General features: G+C 43.4%; 1 protein-coding gene across 1 annotated transcript; it reads left to right on the forward strand.

Annotated features, from left to right (window-relative positions):
- The first annotated feature begins 1,387 nt into the window (after positions 1-1,387).
- vgf (VGF nerve growth factor inducible) lies at positions 1,388-10,156 on the forward strand. Its single transcript, XM_024373345.1, has 2 exons — positions 1,388-1,662; positions 6,734-10,156. Exon 2 carries the CDS (start codon positions 6,779-6,781, stop codon positions 8,933-8,935), a length of 2,157 nt encoding a protein of 718 aa, XP_024229113.1. The 5' UTR covers positions 1,388-1,662; positions 6,734-6,778; the 3' UTR covers positions 8,936-10,156.
- Positions 10,157-18,501: the final 8,345 nt, after the last annotated feature.

Here is an 18,501-nt window from a genome sequence, read left to right on the forward strand (position 1 = left end):
AACCGCGCGCCGCTCTAATATTGAGTGGCAGACGGTAAAATTAAACTGTTATAGGAGAATCTGCCCCCTTGGCACCCGATTACCTGTGTCATCTATCTCTGCTGGAAACACACTCAGATCTACACAAACGCATATACATGCACGCGCACACTCACACACACTCTTCCTCTCTATTTCTCTCTGTCTCTCTTGCTGGGTTTACACAGGCAGCCCAATTCTGATCTTTTTTTTCACAAATGGGTCTTTTGACCAGTCAGATCAGCTTTGAAAAAGATCTGATGTGACTGGTCAAAAGACCAATTAGTGGAAAAAATATCAGAATTGGGCTGCCTGTGTATACGCAGCCTCTGTATTGCACACAAACACTTCCATGTCCAATCACTGTATGAGTCAGACAAGCACTGCTCATTGTAGCCTGCCCCACCATCAGATTCAATTATCCTTTAATTAGATTGGACTCTACTCTCCATATAGCAGTGTGCGCCTTCACATTTGCTGGAGAAAATGCATGTTTCCAAATGAAGAAAGGGCCGAGAAGGCATAAGATAGTAAATTAGTCTAACGTTGATAATCTATCATATAAACTAATGGATACAAGCTTTGTTGACATAATAGGCTCATTAATGCATTTCACAGGACAAAACATTCCAAGCATTCCAACATAGGTAAGCAGAATATCAATACACAACAACCACTACTTTTTGTGCAGTATTAATTTACTATCCCAAGAAACCACTTCATGTACATTACTGTATTGTACAAAGGCTGGTCATCTAGGTTTGTACCTGTAGGGTTATGGGTTCAATACCACGGGAGACCTGTATGAAAATGTATGCACTCACTTCTGTAAATTGCTCAGGATAAATCTACTAAAATTGAAAATGTTAGACCAGAATAGATCAGATGAACTATTTTGTACAGATCATGCTCAGACACAAGTTACAAATGCTGGTAAAGACTCAAATACATATAGTTTTTTTTATCACAAAAGTAGTGTACTGGCCCTTTAATAGTTAGCGATTATAGTGTCTTCAGTGCAGGCAACAAAAACAAAAATCTGCCCCCTCCTGTCTGGAAACTAACGCAGCACCCACCCCCAACCTACATCCCGCGGCTTAGTTCACCTATCTCCCTCTCCTGTGGTGTGTTTTTGGCTATGCTCCCCCCTGGCGGGAGAAATACTATCTAATTCACCCCGTTTCCGTTCATTCATCAGGCTACTGCAGTGTGGCAGAGCCAGAACGCTCGTGGTTCATTCGAGCGAAGCGAAAATTCTTATCAATGAAAGCTTGGTTCCGTCACTAGGGGAAAACTCTGACGTCGGGTCACGTAGGCAGGGAGGGGGGGACGTATAAAGAAGCGGTGCTGCCGGTGATAACTCACTGAAACAGAAGCACAGCGAATGAGGCAACAGTAAGAAAACCTGCGGTGCTGTCCGTGATAATACTCACTGAAACAGACGCACAGCGAATGAGGCAACAGTAGGGAAACCAAAAGGGAGAAATAACTTTCTACTTTATATACACTTCCAAACAACACCGAGCTTTATTTGTGTTAAGTAGACATTGGTGTGTTGAGTTAGAGTAACACGTTGAATTAGAGAGATTTGAGGAGTGACAAGGAGGAGAAAGTAGCCTATCTGGTTTCACCGCGAGACACCAGGTAAGTCTTAACTACTTTAATATATCTTATTTAAAAAGTGATCAAACTGATTGATCCTGTGGCATGAACGATTGAAAACTAAAGCTATGGTAATGTATTTGAGAGTTTGTATGGGATTCCACCTTGCATTTGGTTAGACAGACTGTAGTTAAAAGAAATAGTAACAAAAGTGTTTTAATAATAAAGGAAAATATATTGAATGTGTTTACTCCAATTAGGGGAGAGGTGATAGTGTAAGGGGGAGAGAAAAATCATATACAATATATATATATATATATATATATATATAAGTGCATTCAGAAAGTGATCAGACCCCTACACTTTTTCCACATTGTTACATTACAGCCATATTTTAAAATTGATTCAATGTTTTTCCCCCTCATCAATCTACCCCATAATAACAAAGAAAAAGCATGTTTAGACATTTTAGCAAATGGAATAAAAATGAAATCACATTTACATAAGTATTCAGACCCTTTACTCAGTGCTTTGTTTGAAGCACCTTTGACAGTGATTATAGACTCGAGTCTTGAGTATGACGCTACAAGCTTGGCACACCTGTATTTGGGGAGCTTCTCTTATTCTCCTCTGCAGATCTCCAGGTTGGATGGTGAGTGTTGCTGCACAGCTATTTTCAGGTCTCTCCAGAGATGTTTGATCTGGTTCAAGTCCGGGCTCTGGCTGGGCCACTCAAGGACATTCAGAGACTTGTCCCGAAGCCACTCCTGCATTGTCTTGGCTGTGTGCTTAGGGTTGTTGTCCTGTTGGAAGGTGAACTGTCACCCCAGTTTGAGGTCCTGAGCACTCTTGAGCAGGTTTTCATCAAGGATCTTTGTATTTTGCTCCATTCATCGTTGCCTCAATCCTGACTAGTCTCCCAGTCCTTGCTGCTGAAAAACATCCCCAAAGCATGATGCTGCCACCACCATGCTTCGCCGTAGGGATGGTGCTATGTTTCCTCCAGACTTTATGCTTGGTATTCAGGCCAAAGAGTTCAGTCTTGGTTTCATCAGACCAGAGAATCTTGTTTCTCATGGTCTGAGAGTCTTTAGGTGCCTTTTGGCAAGCTCCAAGCAGGTTGTCATGTGTCTTTTACTGAGGAGTGGCTTCCGTCTGGCCACTCTACCATAAAGGCATGATTGGTGGAGTGATGCAGAGGTGGTTGTCCATCTGGAAGGTTCTCCCACCTCCCCAGAGCAATTCTGTAGCTCTGTCAGAGTGACTATCGGGTTCTTCTCCCCCGATTGCTCAGTTTCGCGGGGCGGCCAGCTCTAGGAAAAGTCTTGGTACTTCCAAATTTCAATTCCTTCGACCTCATGACTTGGTTTTTGCTCGGACATGCACTGTCAACTGTGGGACCTTATATAGACAGGTGTGTGCCTTTTCCAAATCATGTCCAATCAATTGAATTTACCACAGGTGGACTCCAATCAACTTGTAGAAACATCTCAAGGATGCTTAATGGAAAAAGGATGCACCTGAGCTCAATTTCGGGTCTCATAGAAAAGGGTCTGAATACTTATGTATTATTTTTTTTTTTAAATGTATACATTTGCACAAAAAAAATGTTTTTGCTTTGTCCTTATGGTGTATTATGTGTAGATTGTTCAGCAAAATAAACAATTGAATCATTTTTAGAATAAAGCTAACAAAATTTGGAAAATACTTTCCCAAGGCATATATATATATATATATATATATATATATTAAATGTTTTATTGAACTAGGCAAGTCAGTTAAGAACAAATTCTAATTTTCAATGACAGCCTAGGAACAGTGGGTTAACTGCCTTGTTCATGGGCAGAACAACATATTTTTACCTTGTCAGCTCAGAGATTTGATCTAGCAACCTTGCGATTACTGGTCCAATGCTCTAACCACTAGGCTACCTGCCACCCCAAAATATATATATATATAATGATAGAAGCCACAATCTATCTGCAATATTAAAGATGATCTACACCCTAAAATAAATAACATATATATATATATATATATATATATATATATAACACAAGTGTTTTAAAAGATCAACATAAAGGAATGTATTTTCACAAGTTTCAACATATTTTTCAATACTAATCATTGTAAATTGTAAGAGATTACTATCTTTCAGTATAAATAGCCTACAAGAAAATGGATGTGGATTATGAGAAGAGAAATAATCAAATTATAGAATGACTGAGGTTGGCTAATGATTGTGGTAATCATATTGACAGGGATTACCGGAGATCATGATAATTGTCATATCATCATAGCCATCATCATCATCATAGCCACGCCTCTTCCCAGTCTTCCATCATCTTTGCCATCACCATGGCGTCACTAACTGCCAAGAATAAACCCAGGGAGACCAAATAAAGACAAAGGGTGAAAAGGACACCGTAAAACAGCTGCATCTGGCTGCGTAAAAGAGTGGTTTTGCATGTCAAACCAAATTTGATGCTACTTTTTAATAGTCAGTTGAGACATTTCTGTACATGCATTAATTATGTGTATAAGTGCTCTGCTTTCTTCGATACTTTCATGCATACTAGAGTTCCTGTGGTGATAGAGTTCCTGTGGTGATAGAGTTCCTGTGGTGATAGAGTTCCTGTGGTGATAGAGTTCCTGTGGTGATAGAGTTCCTGTGGTGATAGAGTTCCTGTGGTGATAGAGTTCCTGTGGTGATAGAGTTCCTGTGGTGATAGAGTTCCTGTGGTGATAGAGTTCCTGTGGTGATAGAGTTCCTGTGGTGATAGAGTTCCTGTGGTGATAGAGTTCCTGTGGTGATAGAGTTCCTGTGGTGATAGAGTTCCTGTGGTGATAGAGTTCCTGTGGTGATAGAGTTCCTGTGGTGATAGAGTTCTTGCACGTTTAATCTTGAGGCAACAGAGCGCTTCTCCCAGGTCGTGTGGCGTTTCGACTGAGCAGATTATGGCTAGATAGGGCTTCTTAAAAGCAAATGTGCTTTGGTGGAGAGACTGCACCCTACGTATATTGCCCTCGTGGATGGGCATATGCAGATAGAATTATGAGAACGGGAGAGACAGACATACGTGGTTCCAGAAGCTTTTTAATACCTGTACCACACGAGGTACAACGTTTACCAAACATTATACAGCTAAAGAATTAAGTATGAAAAAGTGGGACCAATAAAGCCAACCAAAGAGATGGAATAATTGTAAGGTGATATAGATTGTTGCTATACAGTTTGCCTACGCATGACTTGGGCATGTTAGGAAAGATCACTCTATTGGGAGAAAGTGAGATTTGTGGTGTGTCATACAGACACACACACACACAGACACACACACACACAGACACACACACACGGGTGCATCATCCACGCACACACACACGGGTGCATCATCCAGGCCAGGTAGGTTGTCTCCTAATCTCTCACTCTGTAGATTACACTGATCCATCTGTGTTATGATTATCCAGGGGTCAAACCTATATCATGCATCCCAAATGGCAGCTTATTAACTGTTGGCCTACTATTTTGACCAGGACCCATAGGGGTCTGGTCAAAAGTAGTGCACTGTGTTGGGTAGGGAATAGCCTGCCAATTGGGATGCAGCCTCAATGCGGTATTATGATCTTTTGATCTCATGTCCATTTTCATTCTCATCTACATTCTGGGATGATATCTGCAATGAGTACAGACCTGTGTCAGTGGTTAAATCCAATGGGTTTGTGTTTGACATTGTTGTGGCTGTAATGAAGGAGATGATCGATTGCTATTGATTATTTCATCAGTCTATTCATGCTACTTATTGAATTTTTAAGAGAGAGAAAAAAAATCCGAAATCATTGTGGAGTTAGTTACGGGTAGGCATTATACTGTAGCGATCAATGTGAAATCGGTTGTTGCCATGGCCACTGATATAGATGACCTTACAAATAGCACCTACTTCTTCTCTGTAGCACGCGCATTGGAACGCTTTCTTGCCAATAGCCACCCGCCCTGAACCACGTGCCTGGAGCGCTCACATGCGAAGGGAGCATTACACACGCAGGGAACAGCACTAACTCGAGACACTGAGCCAATTAACCTTTTGTTAGATCAGCTCAATGGAGCCGCGAGAAAATACTAAATACTGTATAGCATGTGCCAAATCCAACGGTTTAAACACAAATCGACGCACAAGAGTTTAATTTATCTTGACACCTTGCAGCAAATAGCCTACAGGTATTCTAGTTTAGCCTGTGGAGCAGAACAATTCAATTGAGGAAAAGTCCAAATTGGACAAACTGGATTTAAAGGCATTGTTCTGAAAGCAATTAATATGAGCCATGGAAATGGCCTAATACTGGTCAGCCATTTTGTGTGGGTCCCTATGCTCAACTGATGTTATTTGTGACCTGCACAGAGGTGCATGATCTACATTGATTAAGGTGAATGAATATAGTATTTAGTCTATTATGTATGTTATATGTATGGGGGAAACTGAGAGTGTGTACTGAGAAAATGACATCTGTTGTCAAAGCAACCTACTCTAGTGTTTCATCATGATTCCTAGCTGAGAATTGTTTTCACATGCAGATGAGTGATGACATCATCTACTCCATTTGTGCTAATTATTTGGTTCATATCCCTCATTCCTTTACAGGCTGACTCATGTCCATTAATTCATTTCACTTTAATAATGCTATGAGCTAATGGTTTTCTTGGCAGTGACACCACATACTTTTAACTGAACTGTATATGCAGCTCCCGAGTGGTGCAGCGGTTTAAGGCACTGCATCTCAGTGCTTGAGGTGTCACTACAGAAACCCTTGTTCGAATCCAAGGCTGTATCACAACTGGCCATGAACGGGAGTCCCATAGGGACACAGTTGGCCCAGCATCATCCGGGTTTGGTCGGTGTAGGCTGTCATTGTAAATAAGAATTTAAAAAAAAATATATATATATATATATATGCTCATTAAACATTTTGTACCATCCTGTAAAACTTTTCATTATAGGTATATAAAAAGAAAATGCTTTTCTATTGTATAGGGGGGTTCCATAGAATAAAAATTCTACGTGGGTTCACCCATTTTTCTTATCTAACAAATCTATATTTTCTGTCTCTCATTCACCAGGAGCATCACCTTCCCTCGCCCCCCTCTTGTCCTTTCTGTGTGGTCATGATGTGGTCCCACTTCGCCACAAGTGCCCTTATCCTACTGGTTGTCCTGTTGAGACTCACCCTAACTCTCCCGCTCACCGCCTCCGTGGCGACCGAGACACACAGCCCCGACGACAGCCATGCTCCTTCCCCTCTTGGACTTAGGCCAACCGAGGGAGAGAATGAAGGGAGGAAGGGCGGACTTCCACAGAGAGAGAGAGCAGAAGAGGAGGATGAGCTTTTTGGAGGCATGGACCCCAAAACATTAGCAGCCGTTCTGCTGGAGGCAATGAATAAGCCACACGGGGAAAGGAGGAACGGTGTGGAGGATGGGCGCAAGGAAAAGGAGAGAGGAAAAGAGGAGAATGAGAGAGAGAGGCAGGAGGAGGAGAAGGGAGAGGAGGTGAGAGCCGCATTGGATGAGGAGGGAGCAGACCGAGACAGGGACGGTCGCGAGGAGCTTGAGCTGGTGATGGCGGCCGCTGCGGCGCAGGGCAAGGAGGAGCGAGAGAGGAATGAGGAGGAGGAGAGGAAGAGAGCACAGGAGGAGGAGGAAAGACTAACAGAGAAAGTGACTAGCCACACCACCAGCCAGACGATTCCTGGAAAGGAGAAACAACCTCTGGCAGAAGGAGAAAGAGGGGAGGAGGTGGGAGTGAAGGAAGTGGGGGCCAGAGAAGATGCGCAGCAGGGACCACCCACCTCACAGGAGACCCAGCAAGAGGAGGAAGAGGAGCAACTAAGTCCAGATGAAGTGCAGAACCTCCAGAGCATGTTGGAGGAACTGCAGAACTACAACACAGCTAACAAGAGAGAGAGGGAGGCCCAGGAGCAGAGAGGGAGAGAGAGCAGGGCCTACAGCCAAGACGACACAGACCAAGCCCTGATCCACAACCAGATAAAACCCAAAGCTAAAGGATACCCCCGAGCCATGTCGAAGAAGCTCAAATGGCAAGAGGAGATGCAGAAAGCCCTGAACATGCCCACTTATAGAGGAGGCAACTTCATGGACGACTTTGACAATCTGGCTCGACCGGCGGCTGAGGAGGATGATGAGGAAATGCTGAGCCCCGAGGAGGAAGAGAGGAGGGCAAAGGAGGAGCAGGAGGAGGTCAGGAGGCAGGCGATGGAAGCTCAGAGGGCCAAAGCCGAGGAGGAGAAGTTGGCGGACATAGCCTCGGACATGCTCCTGCAGTACATGGTCAAACAGGACAAAGGAAAGTACCAGAACAAGAAGACTCTGCTGTCCAACGCAGCGGAGGACAAGCGCTCTGACGAGGAGGTCGTCAGCGAGGACGATGATATTGATCCTCAGACCATTGATAAGCTCATCGAGATCTCCAGTAAGCTCCACCTCCCCGCGGACGACGTCGTTGACATCATCAGCGACGTTGAGAAGAAGAAGAAGAAAGACGCTCCTGAGACATTGCCCTGGCAACGACCCCAGCAAAGACCCCTGGTTTACCCAGCAGCCAAAGCCGTCGATGCCCAGCCTTCACACCCCCGATACCCCACCCTGAAGCAGCCTCTCAGGGCCATCAATCCCCTCAAGTCCTGGTTCAAGGACAAATCTTCCATCAAACCCTCAAAACAAGACCTCTGGATCAAACCTCAACAGAAGTCCTTTCGGACTTCCTCCAACTATCCTACGTATCCCTTCTACCAACAGAAGCCCTATCGAGGCTACTACCCAATTTACTTCCCCCCTCCCAAGCCCAAACCCCTGTTCTATGCCAAGCCTTCCTACATGCTCAACGACCTCCTGTCGAATTCTCTGGACTACGACTTTGATTTCCCCCCCAAGAGGAGGTACCGTCCCTGGGTACAGCCCCGCCCGAGGAAGCCCCCCGCTGCACTCCGGCGGAACCTCTACTACCCAAATTACTCCAACTATCCCAACTACCTCCTCCCCCCACACCCCAGGACATACAACCCCCTACCCGTCCCCGTCCCCATGCCTAAACCTCGCTCGTCCCCACCCAGGGGTCAGGTTCAGCCTCGCCATCGGCACGGTTACTATTACCAAGCGCCCTCAGCACCTTTGGTGACCCGGGACCAAGATTACTATGGGATGCAGGGGATAGGGATGGGGCCGCAGCAGCAAGATAGCAATGAAGACCTGGAGAACTACATTCAACAGGTCTTTATGAAACCCAGGCCTAGGATGTTTCAGTGAAAAGAGAGGAAAGAGCGAGAGGGGGTGGGAAGGAGGGAGGGGAAAAGGGGAGGAAGAGAGAACAATGGATTTTTTTTATTTTTAGACCACTTACTTTTGATTTCAGGTTTTGCCTTGGTTTCGTCTCTTTAATGTACTGTTAGATTTTTGTCAAAGAGCAACACAAATTACATGTAGCTTTTTTTTTGTATAGAGTAAAAATGAACTTGCAGATAGAAAAGTGAGGGAGTCAGGATGACACACATCCATTCATTTCTCTTGCTCTTTTCTTTGGAAGATGAAACTGAAGCTGTTGTCCAAAATGACTGAAAGAGGGGCACTAAACCAATCACATAAAGAACTATAGAACATACAGAACCATAGAACACTGACTCTATAGACTCATCTCAACATCCTGGGGTTCTGGAAAATATGAGGGAGCGTCGGCATCGTTCAGAAGACCAACATTGAGGGGAAATTGCAAATGGCACCCTATTCCCTATGTTGCGCAATACTTTTGACCAGGGTCCATGGGGCTCTGGTCAAAAGTAGTGCACTATATATATGGGATAGGGTGCTATTTGGGACTCAGCCTGACTATCATGTTGCCTGTAATCCAAAACTCATACAAGAGACTTACAGTTGTTAACAAATACACACATGTCAATGTTTGGAGCCAAAATGCACAGTCAAGTGTGTTTATATTCCAAAAGACTAGCCATCGCTATTGGAGAAGAGGCCCCAATGGATATAAAGCCTTACCAATGTGTATCTGTTATGTTTTATTGTTATCAGTGGTTCCATTGTCACCATTTCAGTTCCACATCATTGATTGTTTACAGAAAATGAAGCTTGCAAAAAAAATATATAGAATTGGTCCTTTTCAAGAACTCACAGATAACAGTTATCGTCAAGGGCAGAGAAAGTCATTGTTATTGTTACCGACACGCTTGATGATATGGTGCCATACTGTACGCAAATGCAGTCACTATTTATTAATCAAATATATTGTTTGTTTTTTGATTATTTGTTACTTGTCTGTTTTTAATCACTTCTGTTTTGTTGTTCCAACAACAACAAAAACTGTTACATTCTTATGTCAATTGCCCCGTCTGCACACTTTTTGATTAACTTATGAATATATGATTTGATTTATTTCATGTACTTGTAATGTACTTGTGTTTTTTCTACAAAGCAGTGCTAAGATTTACACATTCATACATTCCAGATATTTGTAAGACAAAGTGATTCTAAAGGAAAGAAACTAAAAATACTGAAATACAGTTTTATATTGCCTTATTATGATTTCCCCCTCATTTTGCTAAGACTGTTGACTTTGTAAAGGGGGTAGAATTGAGTTAAGCCCTTGTAGAGAAATGGGGTTGTGATCACAATTCCATTCAATCTCAAATTCGATTCACAAATTGAAAAATGTTTTGGGAATTTTTCAATGAAACGGACCTGATTTGAAATGGAAGCGTCCCTCACATACTCCCGTTGAATGAGTGAAATGAAATGAGAAAAGGGAAAAGAAACTGAAAACAGTCCAGGATTTTCACTCTGTGCTACTGTAGAGAAACCAATATGTCTCTGTGTTTATGCCTTTAGATGCTGGAAAGGACTGTGATTCAGTATCTCACCACAAACAAAAAAAATCATTGTGTTATTGGAAATCAATATCTAATCATCTCCAAATCCTTTACTCGTTCAATATTTCCTTGTAAACGAAACCCCAACAATTTTTTTTGTTTTGTTTTTTTTACCCCGTTTTCTCCCCAATTTCGTGGTATCCAATTGTTTTAGTAGCTACTATCTTGTCTCATCGCTACAACTCCCGTACGGGCTCGGGAGAGACAAAGGTTGAAAGTCATGCGTCCTCCGATACACAACCTAACCAAACCGCACTGCTTCTTAACACAGCGCCGCACCAATGTGTCGGAGGAAACACCGTGCACCTGGCAACCTTGGTTAGCGCGCGCTGCGCCCGGCCCGCCGCAGGAGTCGCTGGTGCGCGATGAGACAAGGATATCCCTACCGGCCAACTCCTCCCTAACCCGGATGACGCTAGGCCAATTGTGCGTCGCCCCACGGACCTCCCGGTCGCGGCCGGTTACGACAGAGCCTGGGCGCGAACCCACCCTCATGTCTTTAAATAACCATGTGGCAATCTTGTAGCCGATGACAGGGCTTGTGTCCCAAATTGTACCCTATTCCCTTTAATAGTGCACTACTTTTGAACAGAGCCCTATGTGCACCATATGGGGAAAATGGTGCCATTTGGGATGCACTCATTGGCATAGCTAGCATCAAAGCTCAATCAAACACAGCAGAGACCATCTCAAAGTGAAACCATTTTCAATGTGACTGACGCCACAGACACCAATGAAAAATCCATTCTTTTAGAGAAGCGACGAGGGGAGAAACACTGGGAAAACATTGGGAGTGGTGTTTGATTTGACATGTGTGTTCTGCTTAACTGCGATTTAGACTTAGACCATAGGGCTCTGGTCAAAAGGAGCTCACTATATCGGGAATCGGTGCCATTTGGGACATACCTTTAGGACTGTTTCAGTTCACTCAACTGAACTCATTGCATTTTGGCATTTGAGTGGGTCCACTAGAAACACTGATCTAAGGGGACAGATTTGGCCTTTCAAACCTCCTACTCAATACTGAAGTGTAAGATATCTGCTGTAGGAGAGAGAGAGAGAGAGAGAGAGACAGAGAGATTATATGGAAGGTCGTGAAAAGTGGGGAAGGTATACCTAAACATTACTTCCACTTTGAAACAGATTTGTTTGTTTTTTGTTTCTTTTTTAAAAAGAGAGGGAGGGAAAGAGAACATTTACAGGGATGAGAAAGAAAGACAAGATAGAAGACAGTCTGCTGCACGTTTCTGTGTGCCTGCATCTAAAATGTGTTGCTTCTTTTTGATAAACTTAACGAGCATTAAATAAAAGTATAAAAAAAAAATCTCAAAGGAGAACTAAAAGATGACTTTATAGAAGTATGAAGTACCCGGGAAAAAAACCCTGTTGAAGTCTTGTATGAGGATGTTCTGATCTATGTGCTCTATTTCTAGATGTACCTTGTACCTATGTCGTAATAAACATGCGTGTTGCTGATTGTAAATAACCGCATGTATCCATGATGACTAGTTTTGCTACACAGAGAGAAATAAATAAAATAAAACTATTTTTTATTATGAAAGTGAAATGCCTTTTTTTTTGTGAAGTTCTATTGGCTCTTGACTTTGACTCCTTTTCTCACCTATCACACGCAGCAACAATGGGACAAACCATCATGAAAACAGCACACTATGTTTGATAGGGATTTCTTGCTTATTCCCTTCTGATTCCGGGAATCTTCCAACAAGGATTTCTGAAACATTTTGGGAAAGTTACCCAAATTTTGCAACCGTAGACAAAACTGATACATCTGATACAGCTACAATGTATTCCTTTTTAACACAGTGATTAGCGCACAACCGGAATGAGATTTACAGCCAATCGATGCCAACACACCACCTATTGTCCCCCGCAACGAAATCAGATGGGAACTATGGATCTGTCTCTGTCCGTTCGTACCTACTTTAGTCACAAGTGATGTTTCAGACACCACTTGGGTGAATGATGCATCTTGCAATAAAAATCCAGCATTTACAAAATTACACTGATTGGCCCAAGGGGGCGCTATAGTAATCAACTGAAATACAAACCTTGAACAAGCATATGTCCTGTCCTGTTTGTCTCCAGTCATGACGTTTTGTACATACAGTGGGGTCGGAAATTATTGACACCATTGACAAAGATTAGCCAAAATTACTGTATAAAATAAATAATTCATATACTAAGCTACACGGAGTATAATAATATTGAGTTGCACTACCACCTTTTTTTGCCCTCAGAAGAGCCTCAATTTCTTCGGGGCATGGACTCTACAAGGTGTTGAAAGCGTTCCACAGGGATGCTGGATGTCCTTTGGCTGGTGGACCATTTCTGATACACACGGGAAACTGTTGAGCCTAAAAAAATCCAGCAGCATTGCAGTTCTTAACCCAAACCGATGCACCTGGCACTTACTACCATACCCTGTTCAAAAAGTACTTACAGTTTTTGTCTTGCCCATTCACCCTCTGAATGGCCCATAAACACAATCCATGTCTCAATTGTCTCAAGGCTTAAAAATCCTTCTTTAACCTGTCTCCTCTCCTTCATCTACGCTGACTGAAGTGGATTTAAAAAGTGACATCAATAAAAGATAATGGATTCACCTGGTCAGTCTGTCACGGAAAGAGCATTTGTTCTTAATGCTCCCCAAAATTTAGAAATTATATTATTTTACACTAATACAATTGCTCAGAGAAATAGATTTTGTTTAACAAGTCTCAAAAAGGTTATTATTTACACCCCTGTTTTCAATACCTCACCTCACCTTTTTCTAAATAGTTTCATATGAGTTGGAGAACACATTGGGAGGGATCATAGACCATTCCTCCATACAGAATCCTTCCAGGTCCTTGATATCCTTTGTTTGCGCTCATGGACTCCCCTCTTCAATTCAAACCACGTCGCCTTGTTAATTCTGTACTGACTGAAGAGATGAGGGAGGGAAGAGGTGGAGTGGCGCAGAAGAAGGAAGTGAAGGATGAGGGGATGTTAGGGAGTGGGAAAGAAGAGGGGGATGAGAGAGGAAGCAGAAGAGGGATACAGGGCAGAAGAATGGTTGTGTTGGTTTGATAACACATGCACCTAAGGGGAGAGGAGGGAGAAGTGGGGAGGAAGGGGGAGAAAGCAGAGGAGGGAAGGAAGGGGTAAGAGGGGAGAAGAAAGTTTGGAGTGTGTGTGTTCAGGGAGCTGTTTGAGATTTAATGGGTGATCAGAGGAGAGGTTGATCTCTGGGAGGGATGGATACACACACACACACACACACACACACCCCATCCATTCACCCCATGTATCCAGCAACGGAACAGGAAGAGAAGAGAGGGAAGGAAGGGAGAGAAGGAAGAGGGGGAACGAGGGAAGAGAGGAAAGGAAGTCATGTCAGACTATATGTACCAACAAAGTCCCATGGCGCCGCTGTGTCAGGGACCTACCACTGTTACTGGGGAGATTCAAACATGCATCACTGTCACGCTGAGATCCAGAGCACAAGGGGTCGGCCGGAAGCTTTGATCTCAGTAAGGAGTGCCTGTTTCCCCCTTGTCGAACAGGTGGGCTGCCCCCTCTGGAGCCCGCTGGCAATGATAGAGATATAATGGAGACTCACACTGTCAAAGGTTATTCAATCATATGGCTATGGAAGCATGGGGTAAATTGATGGGTGAAGTGTGAGTGGAGTGAGTATTTATACAGAGTTCCATTTGTTGGTGTTCCTGATACAATAATTTATGTTAGTTAGCTAGTTCATCATTATTATTATTGTTATTCTCTCTCTCACTCTCACTCACTCACTCTAAATAAAGAGATAGATTGCAAATAAATGAGAGGAATAGAGGATAGGTTGGTGAGTGGGAGGGATGGATGGAGGAGAGGAGGGAAAGAGGAGAGAGGGATGGGTGGATGGATGGAGGGAGGGAAGGAGGGATGAGAGGAGGAGTGAAGGAAGCGAGTGATGGAGGGAGGAGATATGGAGAAAAGAGAGGAGAGGAGAGGAGAGAGGGAAGGAAGGAAGATGGAGGGAGGGAGGCATGGGATAAGGAGGGAAGAAGATGAAGGAGAAGAGGAGAGGAAGGGATGGGATGAGGAGAAAGGAGGAGAGGAGAGGTTGATGAGTGTAGCTCAGCCAGCCCACGGAGGGTTAGGAGCAGTGATTCATTGGTCATGTGACTCCCTCCTTTCCCTCCCTCCTCTGCTGGGTGAGTCATCCTTCGCGCCACCATCTCCATGCAGAGCCACTGCAGAACCCCTAGGCAGTCAGCCCAGCTTCCTCACTCGCACACACACACACACACACACACACACACACACACACACACACACACACACACACACACACACACACACACACACACACACACCATGGGCACAGTCAGCCACACACACTCAGGACCTACTGCAGAGAGGGCCTACTACACACTCATGCACATACTGTCAACATATGCAGAGATAGATGTACAGGTAACTGCCAAAATCAAGGCAACACCAGCATGAAGTGTCTTAATTGGGCGTTGGGCCGCCACGAGTCAGAACAGTTTCAATGCGCCTTGTCATAGATTCCACAGCTGTCTGGAAATCTATTGGAGGCATGCGACACCGTTCTTTCAAAATAAACATCATTTTGTGTTTTGTTGACGGTGGTGGAAAACGATGTCTCAGGCGCCACTCCAGAACACTCCCATAAGTGTTCAACTGGGTTGAGATCTGGTGAACTGAGGCAGCCATGGCATATGGTTTACATCTATTTCATGCTTATGAAACCATTCAGTGACCACTCATATTATGTGGAGGCAGGCATTGCCATCCTATGGGGGCATAGCCATAGTAGCCAAAATAATGGCCTGTTCAGCATTTTTATGACCCTAAGCCTGATGGGATGTTAATTTCTTAATTCACTCAGGAACCACACCTGTATGGAAGCACCTGCTTTCAATATACTTTGTATCCCTCATGTTTCCATTATTTTGGCAGTTACGTGTATAAACATGTACATTCACTTAAACACCCACACTTACTGCATCACCTCTGTCAAATCAACTCACATCATGTTTGTAGCCTATGCACACAGCCAGGCCATATCAGGAAATGGAATACACACCCACATTATCAAAAACAGACACCTCTCCCTATTTCTTTCTCTTACAGTCTCTCTCTCTCACACACACACACACACACACACACACACACACACACACACACACACACACACACACACACACACACAGTGTGCACCTACGACCTGTATCATTATTTGTGATATGTTCCCAGTAATTGTCCATCTGTGTACTGATAAAGTATTGATGCAGTGCATCCCAAATGGCACCCAATTCCCTATATAGTGCACTACTTTTGACCAGGGCTCCATAGGTAAAAGTAGTGCAGTATATAGAGAATAGGATGCCATTTGGGATATAGACAGATGGAAAACCTAATGGAGCAGCATTCTAACATTCTAAGTGCACTTTATTTCTCAGTATCAAACATTATTGATCGCGGGTGATGCGTGACTCCAAAAAAACAATAACACAGGAAATTGTGATATGACAAACAACGGTAGCGTTCTCCGAGAAGGTATGGGCCAATCACAGCGATTTGTAAGGCAAGGATGAAAGGAGGGAGGGACAGAAGAGGAGAAAGAGAAAGTGAGGGCAGGAAGGCTGTTCTTTCATAACAGCAAGAACAACAGTCTGTTTGTGATGCAGAGGGTTAGATAGAGGTCTCTGGCAGTAAGGGAGCAAAGTAGGACCATGTGATGGGAAGAGGGCAACGGAGGGTAGGAGGGGGACAGGCAAGGGAGTGGCATAAAGCCTTTAAGGTATATCTAGTGTTGTAGGAAGTATGCATCTAGTATGCAGGGGAAGTGTGTTCATTTAAGTATGCTTGAAAGACCAAAGTTGATATCTTCAGTGGATGTTGTGAGGGAGCCGGATAGGCCATGTGAGGGGAGGAGGGTCCAGCAGAGGATACTGTTGGCATAAAACCATGGCCATGTTCAAGTTGACAAACGTTGCAGATAGAAATGCTACGAATAGAGCCGTCATGATTCCTTGTTTTACATGTCAGAGAGGCATGTTTGTTGAACAATACACATTTGTATCTGAAAGTTCCAGAACGTTGTGTCTTGCTGAACCCGCCCCATATCTCCATCCGCTAGTTTGGCGGTGGCCACTGCTACATCCCAACGGGAGCTCTGGGCCAGCCAACATGGCGCCCGCCCTGAATGCCCAGTTCATCTCACCTACTTTGTGCAGTTCTGAAAACATTGAATAGTTTGTAGTAGATTATTCATTGCCTGAATAATCCTTCTCTCCACCTTGTCACTACCATTTTTCTCTGCACTTATTTACTGAGCTCTCCTCCTTTATCTCATCCCTCCATCGCTCCCTCGTTTCTCTCTCTCTCTCTCTCCCCCTCCGCTGTATGGCAAGGCCACGCATCACTGCAACACTGTCACAAAGGAACGGTGACTCATACACTTAAATGCTCCATCTTGCTTCTCTTCTTGTTTTTTCCCCCTTTCCCTCGCTCCTCCCTCCCCTATCTCACACAAACAGCTTTGGCATTAGGATTCTCTCTGAATTTCAAACAGAGGCTACATCAACAGGTTTGTATTTACACCTATAGACTTGACATTTCCCACTAAAACATGCATCCACTTTTGAACACAACAACTGTCAACAAATGATAAAGTCCTGGTAAGACACAGTTAAAGGGGCAATCTGCAGTTCAAACAACAACCAGGCAGTCACCTGCCACTGTTTTGGTAAATCAAATCACAGTTTTAAACCATGTTTTGAGGCTATACAGTGTTTTTTAGAATGATATTGTTTACAAACAATTGCGTAAGAAAATATTGTTTTGGGTTCTGATGGGATATGACAGTTGAACTAAGCTCATGAGGCATTTATAAAGTGAGGTTCTTATACTCTCAATGGGTATAGAGTACACTCACCACTTCTACATAAATGTGGATTCTACCATGATTGTGGATACTCATACATTTTGAATAATGATGAGTGAGAAAGTTAGACGCACAGAGGTCATACCCCCAAAAAATACACGCAACTGTTTTGTAGTCACAAGCCAAGCTTGATGTACTCAGTGCGTGCTAAGAATATGGAACCAAAACTTGACTACTTTAACACACTAAGTGTGTATTAACGAACTAAAATGTTAGCTTCACTGTCCAAATACATATGGAGGGGAGTGTATATTAAAAGACAAAACATTAATATACCAATCACAGACTGCCTCTTTAATGCAACAAAAGACAACACAATCTTCTTTCTGACACACAGCTTCCTACACTGGGTCTTTGGATTCTATCGGAATTACAAAATGGTAGCTACATCAACTGGTAGATGTGCATTACGCGACATGACCAAAAGTATGTGGACATCAGCTCGTCGAACATCTCATCTCAAATTCGTGGGCATTACTATGGAGTTGTCCCCCATTTTCTGTTATAACATACGCCACTCTTCTGGGAAGGCTTTCCACTAGATGTTGGAACATTGCTGCTTCCATTCAGCCAGTTAAGAGCCAGTTTGTGCTGTTCTGTGAAGGAAGTAGTACACAGCGCTGTACGAGCTCTTTAGTTTCTTGGCAATTTCTCACATGGAATAGCATTCATTTGGTTGCTGATAATGTTCCTCTGTACACCTATGTAGATATTCCATAAAGAAATCTGCCGTTTCCAGCTACAATAGTCATTTACGACATTAACAATGTCTACACCATTTCTTATCAATGTCGTTATTTTAAAAATGGGCAAAAATAAGTGCTTTTCTTTGAAAAACAAGGACATTTCTAAGTGACCCCATACTTTTGAACGGTACTGTGTATATCACACACACTAACAGTCAAAAGTTAACACATCTACTCATTCCAGTGCTTTTCTTTATTTTTACTATTTTCTACATTGTA

Source organism: Oncorhynchus tshawytscha, linkage group LG15, assembly GCF_018296145.1.
Source record: "Oncorhynchus tshawytscha isolate Ot180627B linkage group LG15, Otsh_v2.0, whole genome shotgun sequence".
Lineage (NCBI taxonomy): Eukaryota > Metazoa > Chordata > Actinopteri > Salmoniformes > Salmonidae > Oncorhynchus > Oncorhynchus tshawytscha.

Excerpts from the sequence above, each read along its gene's own strand:
- vgf (XM_024373345.1), top strand. The coding sequence starts at position 6,779 with ATGATGTGGTCCCACTTCGCCACAAGTGCCCTTATCCTACTGGTTGTC.